The 27,865-nt window shown below is 41.7% G+C and overlaps 1 protein-coding gene across 4 annotated transcripts; it reads right to left on the bottom strand.

Moving 5' to 3' along the window:
* Positions 1-26,126, bottom strand: UBXN7 (UBX domain protein 7). Of its 4 annotated transcripts, none has more exons than XM_075507693.1 (12): positions 25,975-26,126; positions 22,563-22,710; positions 20,536-20,603; positions 16,945-17,010; positions 14,841-14,953; positions 8,449-8,595; positions 7,963-8,053; positions 6,687-6,814; positions 5,869-6,262; positions 5,068-5,147; positions 3,685-3,755; positions 332-445 (listed from the first exon to the last, which is right to left on the bottom strand). In XM_075507693.1, exons 1-11 carry the CDS (start codon positions 26,045-26,047, stop codon positions 3,729-3,731), a joined length of 1,335 nt encoding a protein of 444 aa, XP_075363808.1. In that variant the 5' UTR covers positions 26,048-26,126; the 3' UTR covers positions 332-445; positions 3,685-3,728. The 4 variants fall into 4 exon arrangements, with proteins under 4 accessions (XP_075363807.1, XP_075363810.1, XP_075363808.1 ...); XM_075507694.1 differs by lacking the exon at positions 332-445 and adding an exon at positions 2,857-2,973; XM_075507692.1 differs by lacking the exon at positions 3,685-3,755 and having other exon boundaries at positions 1-445.
* Between the last annotated feature and the right edge of the window lie 1,739 nt (positions 26,127-27,865).

The raw sequence follows: 27,865 nt of genomic DNA, 5'->3' as shown, positions 1-27,865 counted from the left end.
TACTGGATACACAGATCACCATTTTACTTTATTCCATGAAAACAAAGGAAAGATGTTCTTCCCAATGCTGTCCACAGGGGCCAGGCTGAGGAAGAAAATAAAACTCTGAACACTCTCATTTGGTCACTAGAGCAGAAGGAGGGAAGAAGAGAGAGAACGGCCAGCCAGCTGCCTGCCCGATTTCAGCACTGCAATCCTATGACCCTCAACTGCATATTTAATGAGTTGGTGTCCCAGGCAAAGAGGAGAGGGGAGGAAGGCTGGGAGAACTCAGGCCACGGTGCTAATTCCTTTCCTGCACAAAGACAGTCTCTTGAGGACACAGGCCTGCCTCCTGTAACGTAATCTCATAGTCCAGGTGGGAGAGTTTCCTTCGAGGGAAGTTGGTGAGAAGTTCAAAGCGTTCATTAGGGTATCCTTTTGACTGGACATGTTTCACAAGAGCCTGGAGAGAAAGAAAGGCAAAGAAGTGTCATATAATTCTAAACAACATGAAAGAATGTAAAAAAATATCCTGTTTTCCTTTTAAAAAATTCTGTAATCACAGACAAAGGAAAGTTTGAAATTTTGCATACAGTATAGACCCTCTTTTACTTTAATATCTAATTGACCCACACATGGTAAGAATAATCATAAAAACTAATTACCAAGTGATCCCTTACCTGATTCTTTAAACAGAAGACATACATAATAGTACACTGATTCAAGCAAGCTGAATTCCATGTCACACATTCAAATCACAGTAAAATAAGATTTGCAAAAAAATTCTTAAGTGCCCCAAAACAGAAGCCCCCTCACTTGTTTATCAGATATTACCCTTACATTAAACCTAAAAGCCACCAAAGAAGCATTTTTGTCAGGTAACATTGACAAAAATAAATACAGTATTTTTACTAAAAATTTAACTTTTTTCCTGCCTTCAAGAAGCATGAGGATTTGGGTTGGGTTTTTTTTTCTTTTTTTTTTAAAGCTCTTTCCTATTCATTGATTTCTCTGCCTGCAATGGCAATTGGGGCAGGATACAGAGGGCATTGGGATGAAGGGGTATCAGCCTTACAACCCAACACTCAGACATATCAAGAAGAGCTAACGTCCATGCTACAATGAGAGAGATTTCCCATGTTCATCAGGAAACAGAGCAGATGAGAGCATAAAGTACAAATAGACAGGGATAGAGAAATGGAGACTGGCAGAACAGTAGGGGATACATCAACAGAGCAAGACTTGGGCAGAATGAAAAGTTGTAGCTTTTTAAAGAGGGGAAAAAAGACAATTAGTATGTAATAAAACAGAAAGTATGAAGAAGTAAGGGGGTCCCAACAATACTGTTCACATAGTTTTGATGGGCAACTTATGCCAGTATATTAACTGCAAGGAGGTAAGCTAGCAGTATTAAGCTTCTACTAGTATTAATTATTCCACTAGCTTCCCCTTGCTATTTAGCTGCCACTTCAGGACCACAGCGACCCAGCATACAGAAAAAAGTGGTTGCAAACAAGCAATTGGCATTCACTGCCGCAGCTCACAGGCAAGGGGCTCAGGAGATCACTTGGGTGGCTGTTCATTTTAGTGTTTGTGTTCCAGTAGGAAAGCTGTCGGTCATATGGTGCTGACATGACACAGGACGTGGTCTACCACAACAGCCCACAGCACTCTTCCTAATATTTCAGGGGCATCAATGCAGATGGAGCATGAGGTCAAGGTGCTGCAGGAAGAGGTCAGGACATTCTGCTGCATCAGGGAAGATGAGCAGGAAAGCAGTAGATGCTGGCAGCAACACTGCAAGGGCAAGAACCGAGGCCTTGCGGTGCAGACAGAACAGGATGACCAGAAGCAAGACTCAAACACAGGAAGGACAGCAACCTGCAGGACAAGGCACCCTGGAGACTCATGACCTGCGGCAGCAAAACCAGCTCTCCCCTCATTTGGAATAAATAAATTGAAAAAAACAATATAAAGTCTTGGCAATAAATGGGGAGGACAAACATGTTCCACTGGAAGACACAACTGGACTCACTGGTCCTACTCAACAGGTCAAAACCAGCAGGGAGAAGCAGCAGTGCACGCTGGTGAAGGGGACTTCATCTGTGGGGGACTGAGGTACCCAACTGCCAACCTACTCTGAGTCTTGGAAGCCTGCTGCTTGCCAAGAGCCAAGTTCCAGGATTTCATGGAGAGATTGTCAAAACTCATCAAGAAAGCTCAACACGTGTCTGCAGTGCAGGCTTGCAGCAGCAACAGCAAACCTGGGCTGCATCAACCAGAGTGTTGCCAGCAGAGCAAGGGATACAATTACACCACTCTGCTGGGCCACACTTGGAATACTGTGTTCAAATTTGGCCTCTCCACATTCAAGAGGGACAAGGAAAAACTGGAGAGGATCCAGTGGCAGGCCATCAAAATGACTAGAGGTTTGGAGGACAGAGGAAACGACATGCCTTGGCAGATGAAGAAAGGTTGAAGGACTTGGATTTGTTCAGCCTAGAAAAGGATTGGTGGTAATATCATCACAGTGTTCCAAAACAGAGAAGACGAAGGCATGTCTTTCACAAAGATGCATGGTGACGAGACACAATGCACACAAGTTACTCCAGGGGAAATTTCATCTGGATATAAGGAAGGAATTCTTTACTGTAAGAGAAATTAAACTTTGGAGTAAGTTGCCCAGAGAACTGGTGGAATGTCCCTTGCTGGAAGTATTCTAAACTCAGCTTTAGAGGGCCCTGGATAACCTCATCTACAGCCCTGCTTTCAACAGAGGATTAGACCAGATGACCTCCAGGGATCCTTTTCAACCTGGACTTTTTGAAGATTTGATGACGGCAGAAAAGTCAGGGAAGTACCTGCATGGAGATTCCTTCCAAATTCATCAAAATTCACACACAAACCTTTGGTATGAGGAGACTGTTGTCCCAACCTCCTCTTTTACCTGGACTGTTCTCCAACAGGCTTTGCAAATTACAATGCCTATGTCTGATGAGGAATACAAGTAAGTGGGTTTGACTTCTTTTTCAGGCAACAAGGATGATCAGAGTTCCTTTACAAACCACTGTATTTAAAAATTCAGTTAGGTTTACTGCCCACATCCCCCCCCGCCCCGTTTAAAGGCCAACCTTTCCTGCACACCTTACAACACTTGGTAGATAACAAGTTATTCAGGCAACCAGTCAGCCATGCAGACAAAAGGCTGAGCTGCTGAACAGAGTGAAGTCAGCTACTCAGTTGCACACAATGAGCAATTGCTTCCATAAAAAGGCAGTGTTACTTTTTTGGTTTTGCCCCGGGTGAAAAAAAAGGTTATGGTAATATTGGGAGCATAAGCACATCCTGGAGATAAGTGTGTAAAGCTGCCACTCGTGATCGATAACAATGCAATGATTTAAAAAAAAAAAGTTTTATAAAACAGCCAGTGTTGGTGGGAGAGCAACATCGTATCATCAATTAAAACTTCTGAAGTGCAACTGTCTCCTTAAACAATTTCTTTTTACAGTTCTGGACAGCTTTAAAATGGAAGCAACTAAAGGCTGAAAAAAATCAGGACGGAAACGATGTTCACAAAGAAACACCTGAGACTCAACCTTGATCTGACTGAAAGGGCTTTAAAAGACCACATGATGTGAGCACAAGAGCTGCCTGTTCAGCTCTGCAATAAAAACATATCTTTACCCACAAACCTTGACTCACCTAAATTCCTCTGCTGACTGTAGAGCAGGCGGCAGCAAAGGAAATCACATGCCGAGATTAACTTCCTTTAACTACCGCAGTCCATAAAAGGAGTCAAATCAGAAGTCAGGATTATCAGGAATATATCAATATTACACCTATGTACCACCTAAATAAATTAAGTATCCAAAAGTGCCACATGTTTAATAATACACGCAACTTTATTTAACAGACTGCTTTCAACAAGCAGTTAAGATAGAAAAGAGTACTTGGAAAAAGATTATACACTGAAGAATGCTGCAACAAAGCAAGAATGAAGGTCTGAAAGTAAAGCTGGTTCCTACAGAAAGAGCAATGCTCTGCCAGCATTCCTCAGTCTTTATATTTCAGCCCCAGGACTCCACGTGTAGCACTGCAGGCAGTCTACAACCTTACGCTTACACTTGGTTTTGAGAGATGATGGTGTAACAAAGGCAACTTTTTTTTTCCCTTTTATTTTCAAGCAAAAGTGTTAAGGATGAGAATATGAGCTTGAGACACTGTACATTTCCAGAGTGCTGCAGACTTGGTTATAGTCATTTTCTGTAAGAGATGCGACACTTTTCTTCTAAACCTGCACAAGATCCTTCTGAAGAGGTGTGCTTTTGCCTTCCCCCTAAGGCTTCAATACAAAGCTTTTAGGTTGATTACATTAAAAAGAGCTTAACTGGCCACTGTGTCATGAAAGCTCACAGCTAACAGGAATATAGTGACCTCTTTACACACTGCTTCCAGATAAGCACCTGCAAAATTTTGATGGAAACTCCATCCACATGGACTTCTCCAAGGAAAACAAGCCCAAAGCACAGCTGAGATGCACACCTGAAGCACAGTAATTAACTAATATTCTAACAAATTTGTTTTGGGAGAACTTCCTCCAAAGTCTGCTCTGTCATCCACATCCAGAAGGGAGTGTGGAAGTATGATGAAAGAGATGGAGAAAAAGAATGAAGAGTTTTGCCTTTGATTTTACTGTTGTCTGACCATGGGCAATGACTGAGCTTTCCCATTTAGGAAAAAAAACAACACAAATGAGTGAGCTGAGAGTATTTTATGGTAATTTAATAATTAATGCAAAAGCCATTTAGAGTCATTTTAGAAAGGAAACTAGCAGGTTTGGGACTAAGGAAGACACTGGAATGTACACGCAACCCAAGCAGCAATGGAAACATACAGAGTCAGCAGAGTCTGTTGACTGGAAGAGAGGAATGACACAGAAGAAACACAACAGAATGACAGTGTGAGCACTCCCTAGATATACCACTTTTCACTAGATCCCATTTCAATAGTGCCACCACATGAAAAGAAATTCTCCAGTTTCAGCTCTCCTGTACTCAAACAAGGATTCCAATGAACTCCACTCACCAGAAGTTTAGCTTGTTCAGGCAGTGAAATTTGTTCCCTCTTTCCATCTGGATACCTTAGCATCAGCTGTGCCTTTGGTCCTAGCATAAAGGAAGTTATTACAAGTTAGCAAACAACAAGGCAGATGAATTGAGATCTTCTGTAGATTTTAGGTGGCACGCTTTACTGCGAAGTATAGCAGGGTTAGGGAATGGAGACAAATACAAGGTTCCCGTCTATGAAGATATACTTCTATCACATGTTTAAAATATACACAACTCAAGACTCTTTCAAGAGTTAATAGCAGTGACTAAAACCAGCCAGTGTTCCCAGAGAAAAGCACTCTGTGCTACCTCTGCCTTTGAGACCACCTCACTGCTGCATCCCGGTTCAGGCACCACAGGGAGGAACAGAGACTCCAGGGACTCATTTGCATTAGCCAAAGTTAAGGCAGCCAGGCTAACTGAGCACGAGGTGGGGCTGATGTTATTCTGCTTCTCTCTACCATACTGGTAGAAGCCTTGTCATATGCACCTGTACTACACCAATGCGTACTTCATTCATGGACAAGGTCTCAAACTAAGAAACTTGAGCTCAGTGACTAACACGACTCTGCAGTTTGTGGCATCACTATGCCAAAGTGGTGCTGTTAGCAAGGTGAATCACTCAAACGCCTGGTGTCAAGGAGGGAGTAAGACAGAAGAAAACATTTAGCTTTTCAAAACAAGGGATGAAACCATGCTTGTCAGCGTATTAAGATTTTCAGGAAAAAAAACCAAACACAACACAGGTCACTATTAAAAAAAAAAAGTCACAACTTACCATTCACATCTAGGCCCTGAAACGTACTTTCAGGCTTGTCAGTTGACTCGTCCAGTATCCCTGCATCAATACAGGGCAGTACTCTGTGATTTGATGTTGTCCCAGGCTCAGTCCTTGCAGGGGGCTCAGGCTGAGGCCTCCGGCTCTCGTCTCTTTTATACCCCAAGTCCTTGTGCGGAGACTTCCTCAACTTGGCAGGATTCTCCGATTCCTCCTCCTCCTCAGAGCCACAAACCGAAATAAACTCTTCGCTTCCAGAAAAAAGCTCCGACTCAGACTCCTCATCTGACCGACTCTCCTGCTTGGCCTGTGAGGAATCAAAATGCGTCTCCTGTAACGAGGCTCTGATAGCAGCTTCCAACTGGCTGTCCTCACTGGCATCAATGAGACTCTCCTGTTGAACACAGACATAACACAAATACATAAAAATTGCTTTTAAATATGTACTGAAAATCAAGAGGATATCAGTCTTCCAAAGAGAAAAAACTGTCAGGAACAAACAGCATGGAAAACTAGTCATGCTATGACTACTTAGTGACTTCTCTTTGGAGTTTCGCATTGAGTAATATATTTTCCTTCCATACATGCACAATTCTGTGACTGCTAAATCCAAAACAAATGACAAAAGCACAAACTGCATAACAAAAATAGTTATCATGGGAGAAGGCATTCCCTGGAGCACCATATTTTTGCATACTCTTGCACTAACTCATTAAATCTGTTTATACTACTGAATGGGAAATCACTACAGCTGGATAAAGACAGGCTAGTATGTTCTTTCAGGTTTCTCCAGTCCTTCTAGAGGGCCTCATACTTACTGAACGAGAACATTTTTGGGGAGGGCTGGTAGAATGGCCATCCAGCTGCCCATGCTCACCCAGGAACCCAGTCACTTGGTCCAAGAAAGAAGTCACATCTAGCTGGTGCCACTCCACTAGTTTCTGGCCTAGGGAACAAAAGATGTCATGAAACATAATTTCAGCAAAAGATTGGAGCTTAGCGGTCAAACACACCAATTCACTGCTGTGCGTGCACTCTGCAAGAGCCCATATTTGTGGAACTGCAGCCTCCTACAGGCTGCCACCTGATAAGTATGAAGCTTCCTCCTTCCACTCCCTTGAAAAGGTTTCAATCATGGACAGATACAAATACACACTCTGTTTATTTCCATTCTTTTCTTTTTGTCTACGGGAACATGTGCACAGAATGGTGAATTAGGCTTCAAAATGAAAAAAAGCCAAACCACTAAGTTTATGAAGAAGCATTTCTACATTCTTGCCTGCTTTGGTTCTACATCTTGGCAAACAGCATTTGTTTCCATAAGTAAAGTGCTAAGAAGAATATCGTAACTTCAGTTTCAACATTATAAAAAAAAAAATGCTTTTGGGTGGTTTAAGTCAAATAGCAAGAAATCTCAGCTTTGATTACAGATATTATTACTTCAGTGCTGAGAAGGAGGAGACCAGACCATTAATATAGTTGCATTATACGATGATAAAAGAAGAAAGGGTGTTGGGATACAGAAGAAAAAGTAACAATTTCAAAAGAGCTGTAGGGGGAGGTAGAAATTGGATTGTTCAGGTAAAAAACACCCCAAACCAAACAACAAACCCAAAGCCAAAATGGTATTTCAAAATTACCATGCAATTTAACAAGTCATCACTGAGTCTCACAAAGCTACTGTGCAAGGATCAGGAAGCAGATTCACATAATGCTTACAAATATTGTAGTTTATTCATCACATGATTTCAAGTAGCTTTTAAAAGGACACTTAAAAAAATTAATTTCAGAGTTTTACCACCAGGTGGTACTATTTTCACTTTCTAAGCAAAGTACTCACTAAGCTATACCAAGTACAATAACCAAATACACAAAATTTCAGCAAGCCTTGGGAGTTTTATTCCCTTAGTTACTCCAAAACATACTGCTTCACTTCTTCAGGGTCAACAAGGTCTCTCAGAGACCAAAACAATGTAACTGAGATTCTTCAGCTGAATGTAACACATACTGCAAAAGATGGTATTCTAGCCTACAGCTGCAAGTCCTTCTCATGGGATATATGAACTGCAGGTAACCAACTGTCACTTATCTTACCTGTCCTGGGATCCAGGATGGAGACATAAGGGAAGTCTGCTAATTTATAAAACTGTATGTACCTCTGTCCTTCCTCACTGTCATGGTATACCTACAAAATACCACGTTGGAAGCAAATTACTGGGTGGAGAGGGAACACAAACAAACTGTACCTTGAAAATGTACAAAGTTTTTCTCTATTTTACAGTATATGCTACAAATGGTACATACTCTGACAAGCTGAAAATATGCCTCTAACGCTCCACATATTAGAAGCTACGTGGTAACATCTTGAATGCACAAGTGAAAGGCAGTTTATGCATTCAAATGCATATCCATGAACTACATCTACATCCATAAACTACATCTCCATGAACTACTGCATCTTTTCTGCAAGTTCACCAAGAGAACTGCAACAGTGTCATTTTATTCAAAGTCATGTATTTTTTTCACTGCCCCATCTACCACGACACTGAGTTATCTGCATGGCCCCATTAAATTTCTCACCTGCCAAAAAATGAAATGTTCCCGGATTATGTTCTTCACAGCCTCATTGCTCCAGACATCACGGTTGAGACACTGACAGGCAAAATCTTGCACATTCTGAATGTTTATCATGAGCCATTTGTTCTGCATCTGACCACACTCCTTGGCCTGTAAAGCAGAGAGAAGAGCTTCATTAGATAAAACTGAAGAGCCAGACATAACCAATGCCAGCAATGATCAGTGATGGCTTCTAACACTGTCAGATTTTTCACCAAAACCCCTTCACAGTGAGAAAGATGGACAGTGCTAGTGAAAAGGCATCCACAAAACAGAAGGCAGGGCTGAAAGACCTGCTTTAAATGAGACTGGCTGAACTACAGAATCACATCAATGAACAGAGCTGCTGGATTTCAACAAACCAAGCACAGAGTGGGAAAAGCAACTTGGGGGGGGACATGGGGATGCTGAATAAAGTATTTGTTCGGAAAGAGTGCAGTCAAACACACTGATCTGACAACAGAGGAAAGACCTGCTCATTCTAAAGATAAACCTGTGGATCATCTTCTATTTAAGTAGGTTGCATAATTGATAGAGGACTCGCATTAATTCAACAGGACCCCCTCTCTGCGCGTTTTCTTTTTTCTCTCCAAGTTTTGAGTTACTCTATTACTGTGCAACTGCCGAATTAGGCATCCTTTTTTGATGCTCGTTATCCAGACTGCAAATGGGGAGGAAGACAGGAAGGCGCAGGAAGAAATCTTACTGGTTTGAGTCACAAAGCTGGCATTGTCTGATTGCTTGGTTGCAAGTTAATGGTAGGAGTTTGATCAAGAATGTAATTCTGATCGCTGAACTGTCATACCTGTTGAAAAAAAGAGGGCTATATCAACAGCAGGAATGCTCTTACCACCTGGAAAGACTGGAACTAGCATATGAACTCCCTTTCCTTTTAAAAAAGAAAAAAAGTATTTCTTTGTAAGTGTGTTCACCGTCCTGCTGGTAATGCACTTAACAGCAAATTCAAGGAATTAGGATGTTATACAAGATTTTGCTGGTTTGGGCAATATTTTATTCCCCAAACCAAAGGTTTTACTTTTAAAATTAATTTTAGCCACTGCGTTTTCGAATAGTCAGCCTATCCAATGTGTGACAGACAGACACATGAACCCCACACACTTAGCTTCATGAAGTGAAGAATCTCAGTCTACAAAATGAATCTGCATGGCCAAGTGACCTGCAGAGCCAATCTTTATATTACCCAAAGGAAAAAAATTAATTTAGAAACATGGAATAGTCCTCCTGTTCTCGCAAGGGACCTCATGCTAACTACTTACCACTAATATTACAGTGTCAGAATCCAGTATTTGGTCACCAGGAGAGAAAAGTAGGCCAGGTGACACCTAAGTAACTGGTAAGGGTCTTAAATATAGTCATTATGCTTTTATTTAAAAGACTTGTTTTGAGATAACTGTGGATTTTGAGAACTAATTCTAGGAAATCAGTTTAAGACAAGGCCTAGAGATACTGCCCAAGTTTAAAGGGAACAAAAATCCTTATGTTATTTGAGCCAATTGGAGTGCCTTAGTCCTGTGTTCTAATGTAATCCATATTGGATTAAAAGAACAAACTCAAAAAATATGTAACTAGAAGGCTGGAAAGTGCATCTCACTCTTCTACACTTACTTTGTATATTTTTCAATATTAGTGAAAACCTGGCTCTATCTCTCCTCCGTGCAGCTAAGGTCCTCGAAAGGATGTAAGCAGGAAATTCCACACAGAACATTTGCAAAGATGAGTTTTCACCTGTAGAGCAGGTATAGCTTTTGAAACTGCTTTTAACTTCCTTCTAAAACCAACAGGCTTCACATTTAACATTTAAAAGGACACAGTTAAATTGCTACCATCTCACACATATACAACTCTGCTCTTACACAGCTACTGGGGTTTTTCTGAGGGGGTGGAGGTGGGCAGAAGAAGAGTGTGGGGGGAAGAAATGCTGTGGGTTTGGAGATTATATTGGTGGGTCATTTTGGTAAGTGACAAAAATCTAAGGGAATTCTCAAGAGCTGGCTTGCATATCCCAAAAGCTATGTCTGATGGCTTTAGATCCACTGTTTCCACCATCAACTTCCCTCCATTTCTCCTCCTCCTTCGAGGTATAAAGGCCAGTGCCAGGCACTTAAAGAGCACACAGATAGGGTAAGTACAGAACAACCAATCTTTGCAAGCATCTCTGTTCAAGCTTTCAGCAATCAGCAGAGTAGGAACTTTCAAAGACAGAAGTAGTGGATCTCAGATACAATGAAATGAAAAAAAAAAAAAAAAAAAAAAAAAACAAACCAAAAAACCCACCACCAAACCAAAACCAATTTGTCCTAAGTTTACCTTTACCCTTTCTACCCATTCACATTTTTCATCACTATGACAACTTATAGCAACAAACCAGCAATCTGGTTAGACAATATGTGAAAGAAGTCTTGTTTTACACTCAGTACTGGATCTCACTGGATAACCTCTAGCTCTTGCACTACTAAAAATAACATGTTTTCCTCTCACTTGACTTTTCTGAACCATGTATGGTTTATAAATGTTGCGGTGATTCTTCCTTGCTCAGCTTTGTTGAAACACACTGCTTCTTTAAGTCAGCAGAGAGAAACAAGGAAGTGGAGCCAGCATCTTGTGACCTTCTGGACATCTGCTAATCAAGCATGATTCAGTTTGGAAGATAACAGGTGACAGAAAGTCAGAGCATGAGATTATCTATCAAGAAATATCCTATCTGTGCTACACTTACACTTCTTGTCTGGCTCAGGGCGTACATCCTTTCATCAACCAGCCATTCCCATGCCAAAGGTGCACCTGCAGGCTATGCTTATGCGAACAGCCAGTCTAGAAGCACCTTATGCAAAGATAATTGCATCATTTGAGTACAATGACTAGATTAGCTTCCAAACTATTGCTGCTTGCTATGTACAAAGAAAAAAATTCAGTATCAGCTCTAAAGCAGGGAGCAGCTAGAAAAAGTTTAACTTGTAAAATGCGGAAACTTCATACAGACAGACTTGAAACTCTGCAACGTTACATACAGTCACGTCACAGAAGTACTGAAATCCTAATAAGTATTAAGCACAGAACTGCACACACCAGAACTATCTCCTCCTGAAACAAGAAATGTAAACTAAGTCAATTTGGTGTGTACCCCCCACAAATTAAATCATATCTCACATGATATGCATGAAGAGATTAACATTTGCAATTCTTGAAAGCAGTCTTTGAGATTAGACCAAAACCATGCTGTTCTTTATAAAGCATGTTTGGTGTGCAATTTATTTATTATACTCTAGTGATTTATTCCTAGCAGATTCTACATTAAGGAATGTAGAATAAGAAGCTCTGAAGCTTAATACACATTAAAGCTCAATATTACAGTCAGGAAATGACAGTTACAAATCCCTTGTGCAATCTTAACTGACAACAGCCTAATCGTATAACCACTCAACACTACTCAAATACAGGCTTTTTAGTGATAATGTGTATTTAAGCTCTGAAAGTTTCTAGTAGGAAAAAAAAAAGGGCAGTTCAGGTCAACATCTCGATGGCCCATCAGTTGTTTGCCTCTGGTTTATATAGCCCATTCCACCAGTCACTAGGTAACTAACATCTCGTGGCTTATGTTCAAAAAGCCTGCAGGATTAAAAGAAAGTATTTTAAAGATTTTCTGTATCAAATCTTTTTCACCACATTTCTATGGTGTAATTTAGTTAATCACCACTTAACTTTACAAGTATAGTGATCATAAGTTGTTCTGTATGTGAAGCACACTGCTTTTTCACAGATCACAAGTTAAAAAAAAAAAAATCAGTGTCATTCAACACCTGAAAATTTCTCTTCAATGAAAGTTAATTCTCACTTACTCTTAAAAGCTAGTATTACTGAGTTAAAATGAAATGGCAACTTTTTGCACCTCACTGATAACAAAGTGTCTTTGTAATTGAAGAAAAATGAGATTTCTTGGGGAAAACCAGAGATAAATAAATCTACTTACTATCAAAATCAACCTTAGAGTACCCAAAGAAGAGCAACAAAAGATGAGCGACAAAACCACATGAAAACCTTAGTAAGGCCAGATGCCACCACTCTTGCTAAGTTTGAATAGAGTCATAAATCCTAAATGATTCTATGATAAATGTACATGGCACAACACTGGCAGAATGCTCTCGCACACCCCTCCAGAGGTTAGAATACACCACACCCCAATAATAATAAGAAAACCCCACTTAGATGAACACTAAACTACAAGAGCATCAAAATAACAGTATTTAGTCTTTGGTACTTTGGAATGTGATAAACATCTCTTATTTATTATATAGTTTATATATGTTTATCTAAGCATACAGAGAAGGAAGAAGCTAACAGCAGCTTGCTAGAGATGAATTTTGAGATACTCTGGTCACTGGATTCACAGGAGGCCTGATATTGTTCCAGGCTGAAGCAGTACAGCAGTCTACAGCCATAAAAGGTAAAACGGAAGGGGTAATGGTCAACAAATTGAGAAGCTGAAGATTTTTATTGCAATGAAGTTGAGGAGCAACAGTTTGAAATGAAGGGTATCCCATGGGACAAGGAACTGTACAAGAACACAAAAGGTGAATACCAATATCAGAAAGTGTACATGTCTTTAAATTTGAGTTACTGCAAAGAACAGGACAAGGTGTGTATATACATCCCCCCCTTTTTTTTTTAATTTTTTTTAATTTACAAGACTGTGTAAGAATGCAGAGACTTTAGGACAATCAAATCTATCAATCAGTTATTTCATCCTCTGAAACTACTTCTGATTGTGGCAGTTGCCACAGTCAACATTGCTAAAGACTTGATATGTTTTCAGCAAGACACAAGGAAAGACTAGCACACATCTCAAATTCCACAGTAGATGTCAGAGGGCACTTGCTGACCGTGTATACATTCCAGTCTGGAGCAGCACTGGCTGTTTTCATGTGAATTGCCTTTACTGTTGCCTTTAACCATGCATTCACTGGGTTCACAAACAGCTGTGAACCACAGGCCTAGTAGGGATAATCAGTTGGAGGACCTGACACAACCATGTTTGAAGTAAACCCTGAACCACATATCACAAGGCAGGGATGCCTCAGCACCAACTACTTCAGTCTGCTCATCTGCTTCCATTGCTCCAAATTACTTGCTGAGGCAGACACAGCTACTCTCCATCAGCATCTTTTCAAACCTGGAATTTTGTTAGAAGATTAAACATATGGAGGGCACTGTCAGAACACAGGAATTAGTGACAAGCCAACTGATCCCTGGTGATTTGGGAAGCATAAAAAGAGAGATGAGGCCAACAGGATGAGACCTGGAGACTCAATAAAGGCACGCAGCATTTCTCCAAAAATTGTCCAGCAGTGCTCTAGTATTTGTGCGTGGTAGTAGAGGCAAATGTGAAAAGAACGTAAGTAATATTTCTGTTCAGCTCATGGAGTCAGATCTCCAGCACTGTTTGCAGCATCTGTATTGCACCATCTGATCATTAGTTTGCATGCTCAATGAAATCAGTATATAATAATAATAAATCTCAGCTACTTAAAGATGACCAGGTGGAAGTTCAGTAGTAACCACAACTTCTGAAGAATATCTAGAAATTATGGACTCAGAAAATAAAAATATATACCAATTTGCATATTCTCTAATCATTAGTTAAGTCACTGATCCATATCATAACAACTTAGGACTAGACCCACACACGCCTACAGAGACAGGAAAGGTGACACCCGAAATTATTTAAAGCTGCCCTTCTCAGGCAGACAATCTCTTGGATACTTTTTCTGTCACTACCAGATGCAAAAGACAAACCGTTGTGATTTTATACAGGAGCAAGACCTCTACTGAAGATAATATTGTGCCTTCATGACAAAGCCACACTCAAATACTTCTACTAACTCAGGTATCAGAAAGCACTCAGCCATGTTAACATAACTATGCCTGAGCTTCTTAGCAGGGCTGTGCTGCAAACTATATAGCCCCTTGCAAAGTACTTGCTCGCCTATCAAAAGCAATCTTACTTCAGCCTTTTCTGTATCATGCTATACAGAGATACTTCAAGGGATGCAATTTTTCCATTTTGACCAGCCTCCTTTGTGCACTGAAGTCTTTCACCAAGTGTGATTTGCCACACTGCCATTGAAACATAAACAATGTGGGCTATCATCATTAGTTAGTCCTTCAATAAGTCATCAACATTACTGTATGCAGTCTATCAAATATTTATCACTATATGGTCCTTTGTAACTTTCTGATCATCCAACAAATGAATCCATACATACCAGCAGCCTAACACAAGGATTCAACACTATACACAGTCAGCACATAAGGAACTGCACCAAAATTTCAAAACTTACTGTTTCAAAGCTGCCTTTGTGCATCAGATCAATGGGAGGCCTGAAGAGGTCTGCTAGAGTAGTGAGTTTCTTATCTACTGCCCCTCCATTTCGTAGCTCCTGTTCCTGTCGAACTGCACAGCCCCAAGAGGAAAGGAAGGTGAATTAGACAAAATACTCACAAGATGGATTTATTATTGGCTATACACTCATACACAAAACTTCAGCACTAGAGTCACAAGGTTAGACCACACCGAACAAGATTAGCTGCTATATAAGGTAAGAACCCCACTTTCTCCAGCTTTCTAAAGCACTAAGCATTTATTTCACTTTTTTAAAACATCTTAATAAATGTGAGCATCAGCAGAGGGGGTCATATGCCAGTATTTGAAAATAAATGAGCAAAAACAAAAAAGCCACGACTTGTCCACAGTGATGCTTTTAAAAAAGGGAAACTGAGCTAGATTGTAGCATCATAACTTTTACTTGGAATATTTCTATTCCAGTGTTTCTATTCCTTGACTGTAAGGCAGTCCCACAGAAAAGAAAAAGAACGGTCTGAGTTTACATGGAAAAATGTCTTTGGATGTTTATATTAAATACCTACTCTTCCTCCAATCATCTCAGGATACCACTGTCTCTTTCAGGTGAATGGGTTTTCAGACTTGTTTATCCCCAAATACCACACTTCGAGCATGTTTCTTTTAGTGGTATCAATTCAATTCAAAATAATACAGAATGTATTTCCTACATAGACAGGATCATATACAATAAAGGTAAATCACAGCAATTGCTCACCTAAAAATGCAGCGATACAATGTATTTTATGGAACCAAGTCAGCTGAAATGGGCAATAACTACCCCACAGTCAAAAACTTTCCAGTAGTGAAAGGTGCTGTCAATGGACCATAGCATACAAACCATTTTTGAGCAGACACTGGATCCCCACAGGGAAAAAAGCATCCCTGTGGAGCAGGCCTAGGAGCCAGGAAATAATCTAGACTTTCATGGCCAGGGCCACTTTTTCAGAGATAGCCAGTGATACTCATCTATGAAGTTTTACCAAAAAGCATGATAAAGTTTCATCATAAACCTTCACAATGGTTTACACATTGTGCATCTCTAAATGTCTTATAACAGAGTAGAGATGGTGAGAAAAAATTTAAGGGTATGATGATTCTGTAAATGGTGTATTTTCATTTACACAGCTGCCAGTGACTTTAGCACTTGACAAGTTCATTATTACTGGAAAACCCTGACCAAACCTGTCAGGGGAAAGGAAGTAATTATGAATACTTATTTTCAGTTTAGCATCCAACAGCACCTAACTACATGGGAACCTGGTCCATGGTTAAACCTCTTCAACACTCCAGCAACACCAGTGATAACAACTGCAGAACAGCTCTGCCTCAGCTGTGAAATATCTGGTGTTCTGCTGTCAAAGAATTCCATTCTATAAAACTTAATGGCTTAAATAACAGCCAATGCTTTGTCATTTGGAGATTCTGTGTATGAGCAGATAGACAGTGGTAAACAGCAATTAAATTCATGAGAACCTTGTGTGCGGCTAAGGAAGAAGTCTCAGGGCTACTCAAATCTAATTCAAGTGCCAGCATTACCACAGGCTAGCCAAGAAAAATTCAGTGGATGAACTTAGTTTCTACATGGGTGTTAGATTCTTCCCCCTTTTCAATTCCCTCCAGAGCAGAAAAAGTTTTTTTTTTTGAGAGTGATCAAGAAAATATTTGCCATACCAAAGCAGACACAATATACTGTCTGCAGGTCTTATTTACGTAACACAGGCATGTGTTTGGACCAGCATCCTCACTACCTGCTTCATATGTCCCTTACTCAGTATTCTCCCTTCAGCCGTCCCAGAGCAATAAACTAACAACCTTAACTGTACCACAAATGTGGAAGAGACACATCAGCAAATGGTACTGACACTACAACAATGAACAGCCTAATAATGTTATTAAAAAAACCAAACTTTTGCTATAAATTAGGCAATTTAAAACCAGTCAGTGACTGAAAGCTGTCATAGCCTACAATGGAAACTATTTTTCAATCTTACTTGCATTAAAAAAAACCAGAACCTCTAGCTTACTGATCTGTAGACACTTACTGGTTTCTGTTTGAAAATCCCGAAAGCCATCAAATATTGAGCGCGCAGGTCTGCGTCTTTTAGGAGCTTAAAAAAAAAAAATTCAAGAATCATTTCAAAAGTATACTATCAAAAGAATTACATATTAGTACTTTCTATCACGTGTGTGCGAAAACAGAATAGGAACCCACATGAATGATGTGGGAGTAAGGTCATTAGGAAGGGCTGGAGGAGGATGGGAGGATGGAAACAGGTAGTTTGTAAGACCCATTTCCTCCCTCCAGTAAACCTTACCCCCGAAACAAAACATGTATCAACAATACACAAAAGTTTAAAGTTAGCCCTTTCTGATGGGCTCACCAAGGCCCATCAGTATGTAGTGGAAGTGTTGTCATGGCATCAACATGTCACAATTCCAGTCAAGGTTTTTACAAAAGGCCTTCAAGTAGATGGAAAACTTCAAAGGATTAAACCCCATGGGAGAATATTTTATTTTTTAGGAACCACATTTGTTTTTTCCACAATGCATTTCTATTCTCTGCTAATCTGCCATCTAGATCCTGTCCCAACTTCTTGGGTGGATTGGCAACAGCCACACTCTTCCATTGGATCCAGTATCACTATCGGCAAGGAAACCTTCAGAACAGATTATGTGCAGCTCACAGAGGCAGCAGCCCAGGCAGGTAACTGGAATAGTACCAAAAAAGTACCACTGAAGTCCTATGGTACAGCACAACCGCTGTACTTGGGATGCAAACCAAAATTGCCTGCCAAGACTCATTCTAACTATTTTTCTGCATCACTGCCGAGGTTTAACCCCAGTTGGCAACCAAACACCACACAGCCGCTCGCTCACCCTCCCCCCCAGTGGGAGAGGGAGGGAGATGGGGGGAGCAAAAGTAAGAAAACTCATGGGTTGAGATAAGAACAGTTTAATAATTGAAGAAAAAAAAAAAGGCAATAACAACAACAACAACAACAACAAAAGAGAGAGGGGAACAAAATCCAGGAAAAACAAGTGATGCAACTGCTCACCACCTGCTGACCGACACCCAGCCCATCCCTGAGCAGCGATCACTGCTCCCCGGCCAACTCCCCCCAGTTTATATACTGGGTATGACGTCACATGGTACGGAATATCCCTTTGGCCAGTTTGGTTCAGCTGTCCTGGCTGTGCCCCCTCCCAGCTTCTTCTGCACCTCCTTGCTGGCAGAGCATGGGAAGCTGAAAAGTCCTTGACTTAGTATAAACACTGCTTAACAACAACTAAACCATCAGTGTGTTATCACATTATTCTCATGCTAAATCCAAAACACAGCACTATACCAGCTACTAAGAGGAAATTAACTCTATCCCAGCTGGAGCCAGGACAATTATTATTAACTGAAAGCAGAACAATTTTAAGGTAGAACTTTCAAAGCCTAATTGTTAGAAGACATGATAAATAATAAACAAATTAAACAGATGAATATAAATACAACGTATACCCACCAGAAACCTGTAATAAGAAAAATCATTTGCGGTGAGAAAGCACGACCTCTGCACAGGTCACAAAACAAGTACCTCCAAAATTTGATTTGAGACACCTTTCTGGCTTTGCTCCCATAGTGCATGCAGCATCTTTCACCTTGTGCCACACCAAGAGCATAAAGAATGGTACACAGTTCTTGCTCCTTGCATTCTTCTTGTACAGAGTACAAAGCAAAGAATCAGTGTATTCCGTACAGAATATCATGGAAAAAGAAAGTAAGCCTGAATGATGAACATGCTTGTGAATAATGCCTCTCTAACTCCAGTAAGTAACATCTCTTTCACTTCTAAATGCTTAGGCATAAACACAACCAATTAAAGCCAACTTCAGAGAAACTTAAACTGCAGCTAAGAATAGCAACTGAAGGACCACTTCTGTAAAAGCAGCATTTCCCTTGCCAGGCTTAGCTACCGCCTGGCAGCGCTGGCGAAGATGTTCACAACACTCCAGGTAGATGTTTTTCTGATATCCTTTGTACTGCAAGATGGGATCCATGTATCTGGCAGAGCACAAATAGACAGGGTCATCTCTTCAACTGGAAGAAAACCTAAGCTCATATGACTACCTCACTGTTAAAAACAGAAACCGGCATGTCCCCTGCTTTGAGGTTAGAGCTTAAAAGACCAAGTGAAGTATCTCTCCAGTTGCAGCTAGCTTGTCAGGCTCCTTCGCGTTAAACAGAAGTGGCATTACTGAGCATATTAGCACTGGTGGACCAGACAGTGTCAGGAGGCTATCACTGATCCACAGATTGCCTCAGGAGAGCAGTCAGTGACAGTGCGTCTGAGATAGTGTGTGACAGGTGGGTAGTACAGGACCAAGCACTAGGGTCAGCAGATCTTACTCCTGCACTTCTTCAATTCTTGAACCCATAGGAGTCTACAGACCTTTGTCAAAAACTCTGTTGGGCCACAAAGAAAGCAAGAGGAACAAGCTGGTGCAGTGTCTTCAGAGAGCCCTCAGCAGGACATCTTCCTCTGGAACCACCTCTCAGCTTGTGCATCCTGGGTCAAGACCTCTGATGTTGAAAAACAGGATCAACAGAAAACCCGTTTCAGGGTAAACCTGAAGCTTGGCCTCCTTCTCCTTTCTAGCACAGGAACAAAACAATAGAAAAGTGCATTTCCTATGGGTATGAGACCACTTTAAAGATGAGCACTTGCATGCACTTCTTCGACAAAAAGGGGAAGACACTCAATTCACTTGACATGGCAAAAGCCATACAGACAACTAGAAATGGCCTGGTCAACATGAGAAGGACAGAACCTCACAAGGCTAGAGGAAGTAAGCATAAAAAGAGAGCGCCTTAGATCTCCATACAGACATGGACACTATACAAAAGGATAGGATAATGCACCAGGTAATCCAGTCCTGCTACAGAAGTTCCACCTCTGTGCTACTGTAAAAGAACCACTACAGCAGAGGTTTGAGATTCAGAACATTAGTGTATCACATGAGTACTAAATTGTTTTAGAAAAGCACCCAAAAGAAAACAGCATTTCCATCGCCTGTTTTCTTAGAGCGAAAAAATGTTTCAAAAGCAAAAGTGATAAACAGCTTCAGAAAACAAACAAGAAAACCAGCTGCATGGTGCAGTTTAAAGAGCAAATTGAATTCCTAAATGAGAAATGGAGAAAATAATACAGTTCAGCCTTTTCTGATCTATCATCTCCCTTAGAAGCATGCATTTGCCCTCTTCATTTTCATTCGTTAGTCGAAGCTCAAGATTTTATCCCACCATCTTGAACACTCTCACAGCAGTATCACATGGTTCTGAACCCCTAGAACGCAGATGTATACTTATCATAGCTAACTGGCTGTTGCCTCACAAAGTCTCATGAAACTGGAGTTAGCAAATTAGTACTACTGGGAATGTAGCATCTCTAATGTGTGAGGTTTTCAATAACACTGGTGTATTTCCAAGTATGCAATCATGTTACATGGCAGTAGAGTTGCAGCAGGGAAAAAAACAAGAATACATACAACGCTTTCTTCATATTCAGCAAGTTCTGTTTTTCTTTTGTCACTGAGCTCATCTCGAGATAAAGAAAACAAAAAACAAAGTAAGAACACAAGCCTACCTCCAAACAAGGGCTCAGGCTCTACTAAAATTTCCTGTTTTTGCGGAATTGGAGCTCGTACTTCATCCCTATCAAAGAAGGGGGGAAAAAAAAAAATCAGATTATAATATTCCAAGTACTATATAAACCACATCCCATTGCGCTTCAAAGACTCCCACAACTTGAACCAGCTAAGGATGCTGCTGTACTGTTGCACAGAATCAAGAGATGTGGGGTCAAAAGGGACCTCAAGAGACCATACATTCCCACTCATGGCACTGAAGCAGGACTTAGTACACTCTGCATTAAGATCTGGCACGGACAACCTGTCTAAGTCTTGACAGAAGATTACACAGATCCCTGGGTGACTTGATCCCAGGGTGTGTCAATCTACTATTCAAACATTTTTCTTCTTTAATAACCGTCTTCAAACTTGGAGAAGTTTCTTAAACTTAGCAAAGGCTGCTAATTAATCCGTTTGCCACCCTCCTCCCCTGATTATCTACACAGAGGGGAAAAAAAAGATTAGCTTCCTCGTTACAAGCTTTCTTCTTCTGGAAGACTTTTTACTTGAACTTGAAACTCACAGCCCTCTCTTTTCCAGAGGAAGGAAAACAAGATGGTCAAAACAGACATTTCCCCCCCATTTCTGAAGCAATTCTTTGCTTCCATAGCTGGGCTCCCTCACATATCAACAGCTTAATTACACTTGCAGACTGCTAGATAATCTGAAATTATGACTAGGAGAAGAAAGGAAATCACAAGGACTCTGAAGCAGTATCACTACTGGATCTACACGGACGGCAGGGGCTCACCCAAGGAAATCCATTGCTATATCCTGTCTACGAACTACTCCTGAAGTGCCCTCTTCCCTCCGACTCTTCAAAGTTATAAAGTGTGCAGTTCGTGGCTCTTGGCCGTGCAGGTTTCAAAAAGTAACTCATAATGTCAGCAAGATGCACTAACCTTGCTATTAACCTCCACATCTTTGATTGCTGTTGTGAAGCTAGTTATTCTCCATTTTGCATTTGCATATTTATTGTTCTCTCTTCCTAGAAGTAACACTAAGCTGACCAGCACCTGGAGGGCGTCAAGTATAAAAAAGAAAGTATTCCAATAAAAACTTGAATCTTAAGTCACTGATGTGCCAGAAGTTGCTAGAAATAAGAACTCTAACACCTATAGATACAGAGTTTTAACTTCATTACCTGTCAAAGGTTCAAGCAGGAAGGTACTTGCCATCAATTATAAAGGTTAGTACTCAAACAGTTGTTTAAATTTATACATGTGCTTCAGAAGTATGAGTGGCAAGAATTTTCCTTAAAAGTTAGTTGTCTTTTTCCTGAAGACTTTCATAAAGATGAAAGCATGGCTAGGTTTAATTTAGAACATTTAATGAAAGTGACTTACACCAGTTAGCTTCCACTCAAAATATTCCATTTATCCCAAGCAGACACATTAACAGGTAGCACTGAAAGACTCTCTGCCGTGCTCAAGTACAACAACTCTTTCTTTTATTGGCATCTGATGTGTAAGACACTCATGCAGATTTTGTAGTTGCTTATTCCTCTGCATACTAGTGTACACAATCTAGCCTTTCCAGTGCCAAATCCGGTTACACTTAAAACAACACAATAAAACCCTTACAAATGAGACTAAAGTCACTACATTTATAAGAACCAAAACAACAGAACTCTCTAACTGCCAAATTAACATAGAGCAAGTTGCTGGAGCAATTTAAAAGTAAGAATCTCTTACTACTGGATCCCCACTTTAATGTCTTGAGCTCTGTTTGCAAAAAACAGTATGTATAAGCTACAGAAAACTTCTGAAGTACATGCAAGAGAGACTAACTTATGTAAGAACTTATTTACCCAGAACAATATTGGAGCAATCAATTTAACAAGATCAAAGCAGCATGTATTACAGTGAGTTGACAGCAGGTTAGAAGTGACAATTGCCTTATTTGTTCTGCCTTACATTATTAAATTCTTCAGACAGACTACTCATAAATGTTCATCGTTCAGTCATGTTCATCAGGTACATACTCAGTGTGCGGTCGAACAGCAGACACCCCTGCAGAACTGGTGCTAGGCTCCTCTGCTATGCCTCCACCATCCAGAAACATGGTGACAGCCATCTCCAGATTATTGTTGCATGCTTCAAGCATATGCTTTCCCACGCTTTCACTGGCACCTGTAATGCCAAAGAAAAATTAAAGCATTCTTTGGAAAGCATTTTGATTGGAAGTGCTAGGAACAGCTGACTGGCAAGCGCTCTCTCTCAAAGCATTAATAATTAGAAAGAACAGTTTATTAGTTGCCATTTATCTCTGAAGTACAACTATGAAATGAGACAAACATACATATCTCACAGGGGAAGAGAATGCCCGCATACAGGACAGCCAGATTCTTCCTTCCATCAAGAGAAAACTTAGTGGAAGCCATCTGAGGAGTTTTAGTATGTTTTTTCTTTTTTTCTAGAGGTCAGACCTTTTCCTGGTACAATTTTCCAAACACTAGTAGGCATGCACACAAAAAAAATGAAAACCTGACTTAATATTTTAACAGGGAGAATACTAAATCAGCTGCTAGAAGTTTTTTACCCACTTATAACAGATATTTAGAGATGGAACAAAAGATAACCTGTTTTACTGATTGTGCTAAAAGGCAAAAACAAACCAGCAGAAGCTCAGTTCACGTAAGAGGGGGAAAAAAAGCCAAGAGAGAGAAAGTAGTACTTGTCTACACAGTTATTTGTATAATGACTAACATTTATTTAAATCTCTCCTAAGCGCAACTAAATCCAGTCTTATTCTTGCTGCTCAGGATGAAACGCTAGTTCTTAGCATCACTTGTAACTCCTTCCTCAGAGGAGTTACCTCTACCTCCCAACTTCTCCTCAAAAACCATACCATCAAAAGAAGCACCCTCATCAGTGGAAGTTCTCCTGCACCCAACCCTTTAAATGTCTACTTACTACAGCATCTGTCTCTATAGGTGATGGACTGCCAAAGAGTTTATTTTCATACGGGAAGGCTGGTAGAGAGGAAGAGTGGCAAAATGCAGCTCAACCAGTTTAGGGGTAGCTTTTAGATCTGTAGTAATTCTTACTAGGTTCACTGCAAGTCACCAAAATGAAGAAAACACTTTCTCCAACGTCAGAATGACAGATAACACCAGTTTGGGCAAAACGCATTTGGACGTTTCTCAGATTTTCTGGGAAAGACTCAAGAAGCTCTAGTTTGAACAGACTAATAAAAGAGAATACACTTTGAAACTGCCAAGATAGACCAGTGCTAAATTATCTGCACCATTACATTAAATCATGGAGAAAGCCAAACTGACTGAGGGAACTGGTTTTCAAAACAAAACAAAACAAAACAAAACAACAACCTGGCATGACAAGTGTACTCGGATGGCAGTCAACTGTATTCTAAGAGTATTTTAATCGAGACAAAGAAAGTGCAAAATAAAAACCACTGACATCTCAAAAAGATGATGCGAGAGGATCAAGTTTGCGTTCTTCAAAAAAACCGCTCTTCAGCGTTTTCAGCTCATTTCAATATCAACTGTAGCGATTAAATGATACCTGTATAGTTTGGAATACACACACCACCCTACAACCGCACTGTAGAGTCATGCGAAGTCATTCATTTAGAAGAACTAGACGAAAAATTATATTCAACCCCTGCTATTTAAAGAGGTAGCAACACAGAAAGTGCTTGTACTGATTCTTCACCAATCCTAAAGAAACTGCCATCATACGAACATTTTCAGTGCTTGCGCTGGCCAACAGAAAATACTAAATACTTGTTAAGTCTCAAAGCAAATTTCAAAGAGATCCCATCATTTCATTGGTAAAGATACACAGGAGCTACATTCTCTTAGCAATACTTTTCTAGATGAGAGCACAGAAACACAATTCTGCCATCTGGATAAGAGAAATACATCAAAGACTATTTCTCCTCATTCCTCACTATCACCTATGCCAGAATCAAATTGCTGTATAGTATTCAGTCAGCCTTTTCCCCACAGACAGGATTGATGTCATACATTTACAACTCAAAGTTGAAAGGTGTTAACACAAATGACTGAGGGTGTGTGCTTCTGAGCAGCTGTCAAATTACGCCAGTATCGGCAAGACAAGCTCCGTAACAACATGCTTTTACGTATAACTTTAAATTCTGTTAAAATGGAAAAATAAAACTTCAAAACTCTACTTTAATAGTGGGTGGGTGAAGCCCAGTAGGTTCTTTTTTTCCTTTTTGAAAGCATAAGAGGGGTGTTCTTATGTTTAACATAAACCATCTGTATAAGCACAAAAAGCTGTCAGGAAGAGCAAACTAGCATGACGCCGCCTGTTCTGGTTCAGTTTTTAGCAAATACCTCAGGCACTAATGAAAAAGAAAACACAAGGCATACACAGGCACATACTATAACGAAAACGAATTTGCTGTAGGTTCTTTTTATTCAAGAGGGTTTATTCTAGAAGGCTTCTTTAAGGATAGCTGAGCAATCAATAATTTCCCAGTGTACCCTACCAGCATGTTCACAGCATACTAAACACCCTCAACGTCCCTGTTCAGGATCTGACTCCATCCAAGCCTGAGTACAGGTATGCAACCTGAAATTGAGCTGGTTAGAGTAACCGAATCAAAAGCAGTTTCACTTATATCAACTAAAAAGCCAAAAATGTTTTATTAAGTACTCCTTCAGTATTTGATATGTAATGCCATAAGCAAGGGGGAATTATAGCGAAGCAGATTAAACGCAAAGTGGGTCTAGTGCTCAAAGTACACAAGCTGAAGCAGGAATTATCACCTGCCGTAAACTTCAATTTAAAAGCAACTTGCTATTTTTGTTAGCAAACTAAATTCTCAGTAAGTTGACTGTACGTTAAGATACTTTTTTTTTTTTAAACGCGGACTCAGGGTTCGGCTCCAGTCTCCCTCCCGGCCGTGAGCTTTATTTGCAGGAGCAGAACGCGGTTCCTGGGGCGGACCGGACCGGACCACCGGGAGGGAGGACACGGACCGGCACCCCCGAGACGCTCAGTCGACTGGGGACAACCGAGAGGCGCCCCCAAGCCGCCACTAAAAGCGAGGGAGACCCCACAACGTACAGGGCGAGGCACCGCGGGTGCCCAGCCCGGGCTGCGGGCACCACCCCCCGCGGCGGGCCGGGCCCCGGAGCGCGCCCGCTGACAGGCCCAGGCGTCGTCAGCACCTCTCGCCCCGAGGGAGGCCGCGGGCGGCAGCGGGAGAGCCTCCCGGGAGACAGGGGGAGCATGCCCAGGGCCGCCCGCCGGCGCCGCTCTGCCTCATCCCGCGCAGCGCTGACGCCGCGGCCCGCTCCTCCCGGCCCGCCGGGGCGGCCACCCCCTGACGCGGCAGCGGGGGCCAGACGGGAGCCGCCCGTTAAGTACGCCTCGGCGGGCCCCGGCTTCCGTGTGCCTCACCCGTGATGGCGGTGAACTGCTGGATTAACCCCTTCAGCGCCGAGGAGGCCGCAGAGCCCCCGTGGGCCGCCATCTTGCCGCCACCGCACAACAACACGCACGCCGCTGGCCCGCACGCTCTGCGCAGGCGCGGCGCCCGCCCGCGTCCTTCCTCTACCCGCCGCCGGGGAGGCGCCTCGCCGCGCCGCCGCGGGCGGGGCGGGGCGGGAGTTGCCGTGGCAACGTGACCAGCCCCGCCCTGTCACCTCAGCGGCGGGAGGAGAGGCGGGGGTTGCCATGGCAACGCGGTCCGCCCCGCCGCCTCAGTGGCCTCCGCGGCTTTTCAGATGCTATCGCTGCTGGCAGTTTCCCCCCTACATTTCAGACCCTCCGCCTTCGTTAATCATAGGACTCGAGGAGCAGAGGCCTTAGCGGTGATACTGAAACGCTCGTCACACAAAGCCAGAGCTTCCACGCAGATTTACCTTGTCACAGATGCCTACACGGAAGCAAGGGGTCTGGTAGGCCTTCGCCCTCATGTGGAAGCGTGTACAGGGACCACAGGTGCTGCAAGGGAGGAGGTAGGCCCTGAGGTGGCCAAGAAATGCTGTGGCTGCTCCTGTCAAGGGAGCTCATTACAGGGCAGCCCTTGCTGTCAGGATACTTTTCGCTGTTAGTTCTTCAAAGTCAGAAGAGAAACGGCATCAACAACAAGCACACTGGGTGTTTTCAATCCCTATGCTACCTGCAGAAATTGCACCAGTAGCAAAGGAACATTTTACTACTTTCAGTTGTTTTACAACATAGCACAGCATGTGGCTGGCTTGCTGCCAACACTGTCAGCAGGCTGGAGTGCTGCAGAGCACCTTGTCATTAACAAGTGTCAACCAAAGTGAGTACCACAGAAAGCAGAGGTTTCCTTAGACAATTTAAAAACTTAAAAAAAAACATTTTAAAAAGTCTAAGACAATTTAAAAACTTGCTGCCATGCAAACAGGTAGATCTGTTCCCTCTCTTGCTCCTCTCCCTACCTCCCCTCCCCACACCAGCTCTGGCTGTCAGGGAAGCAACCAAGCCTGTCAAAGTATTTGGGGTTTTTGGTACTTGTTTTTTTTTCCTGGCAGTTGGATGCGCTGAACTTGTTCACAAAGGTGACAAATAAACCACTAGAGCTAGCTGAAGGCAGAAGGTGGACTCACCCTTTTGAGCAGCAGTGAACTGTTACAGCAGCTCAGACTGCCTAAGTATGGACTCTTGCTTCACAAACACCATTAAACCAGTCAAAGCTGATTTCACCTGCTTCTAAGTTCCTGGATCGTAGCAATGGAAACAGGGTGCTGGTGCAACCAAAATGCAATCAGCAGCAGTCAAATTCCACTCTCCAACAAGAAAAATCAGAAAGGACAGGCCAAAGAGGTGCCTGGTGAGGATTACTATGCAATGCATGCAGTGAGGAACATGATCATCTTTGGGACCTGAGGGCTTGCAGTACCCCACCTCGGATGAGGCTGCTGGACTGGCTTGGTATAGGTTATAGGTTTTGTATATTTTGCAGTTAAGGTTGGGTTTAGCTAATGATTCTTTTTAGTCTTTTTCCATTCTGCTTAAAAAAAAAAAGATTCTTATGCGAGAGGTCATTCTTACACTGAGAACAAAATCCAGTGAGTTGGAAAAACACAAATAACCCCCAAATACTTTAACACCCCCCCATATATATACACACTCCAAAATACACTTCTGTACTACTTAGACCTTTGAAATGGCTAATTTCTGTAAATTTTGTATTTATTTTTAATGGAATCACAGCAGCAGGGTTTGCTATTGATGGCAAGGAAGTGAATCCATGCAAGACTGAAGAGTAAGATGCAAAAAGCCCTGGTCCCCGAACTTCTAACTGGGATTAGTTTAGTGC

Source organism: Mycteria americana, chromosome 7, assembly GCF_035582795.1.
Source record: "Mycteria americana isolate JAX WOST 10 ecotype Jacksonville Zoo and Gardens chromosome 7, USCA_MyAme_1.0, whole genome shotgun sequence".
NCBI lineage: Eukaryota > Metazoa > Chordata > Aves > Ciconiiformes > Ciconiidae > Mycteria > Mycteria americana.
This window is presented reverse-complemented; position numbering and strand designations above follow the sequence as displayed.

What these genes read in the sequence shown, in the direction of transcription:
- UBXN7 (XM_075507692.1), bottom strand. Translation starts at nt 26,047, where the DNA reads ATGGCGGCCCACGGGGGCTCTGCGGCCTCCTCGGCGCTGAAGGGGTTA. An exon ending in GGATTTTCAAACAGAAACCA is followed by an intron (nt 14,954 to 16,944) that starts GTAAGTGTCTAC and finishes GGGGCTGTGCAG; the next exon opens with TTCGACAGGAACAGGAGCTA. An exon ending in AACATTTCATTTTTTGGCAG is followed by an intron (nt 8,054 to 8,448) that starts GTGAGAAATTTA and finishes GGTATTTTGTAG; the next exon opens with GTATACCATGACAGTGAGGA.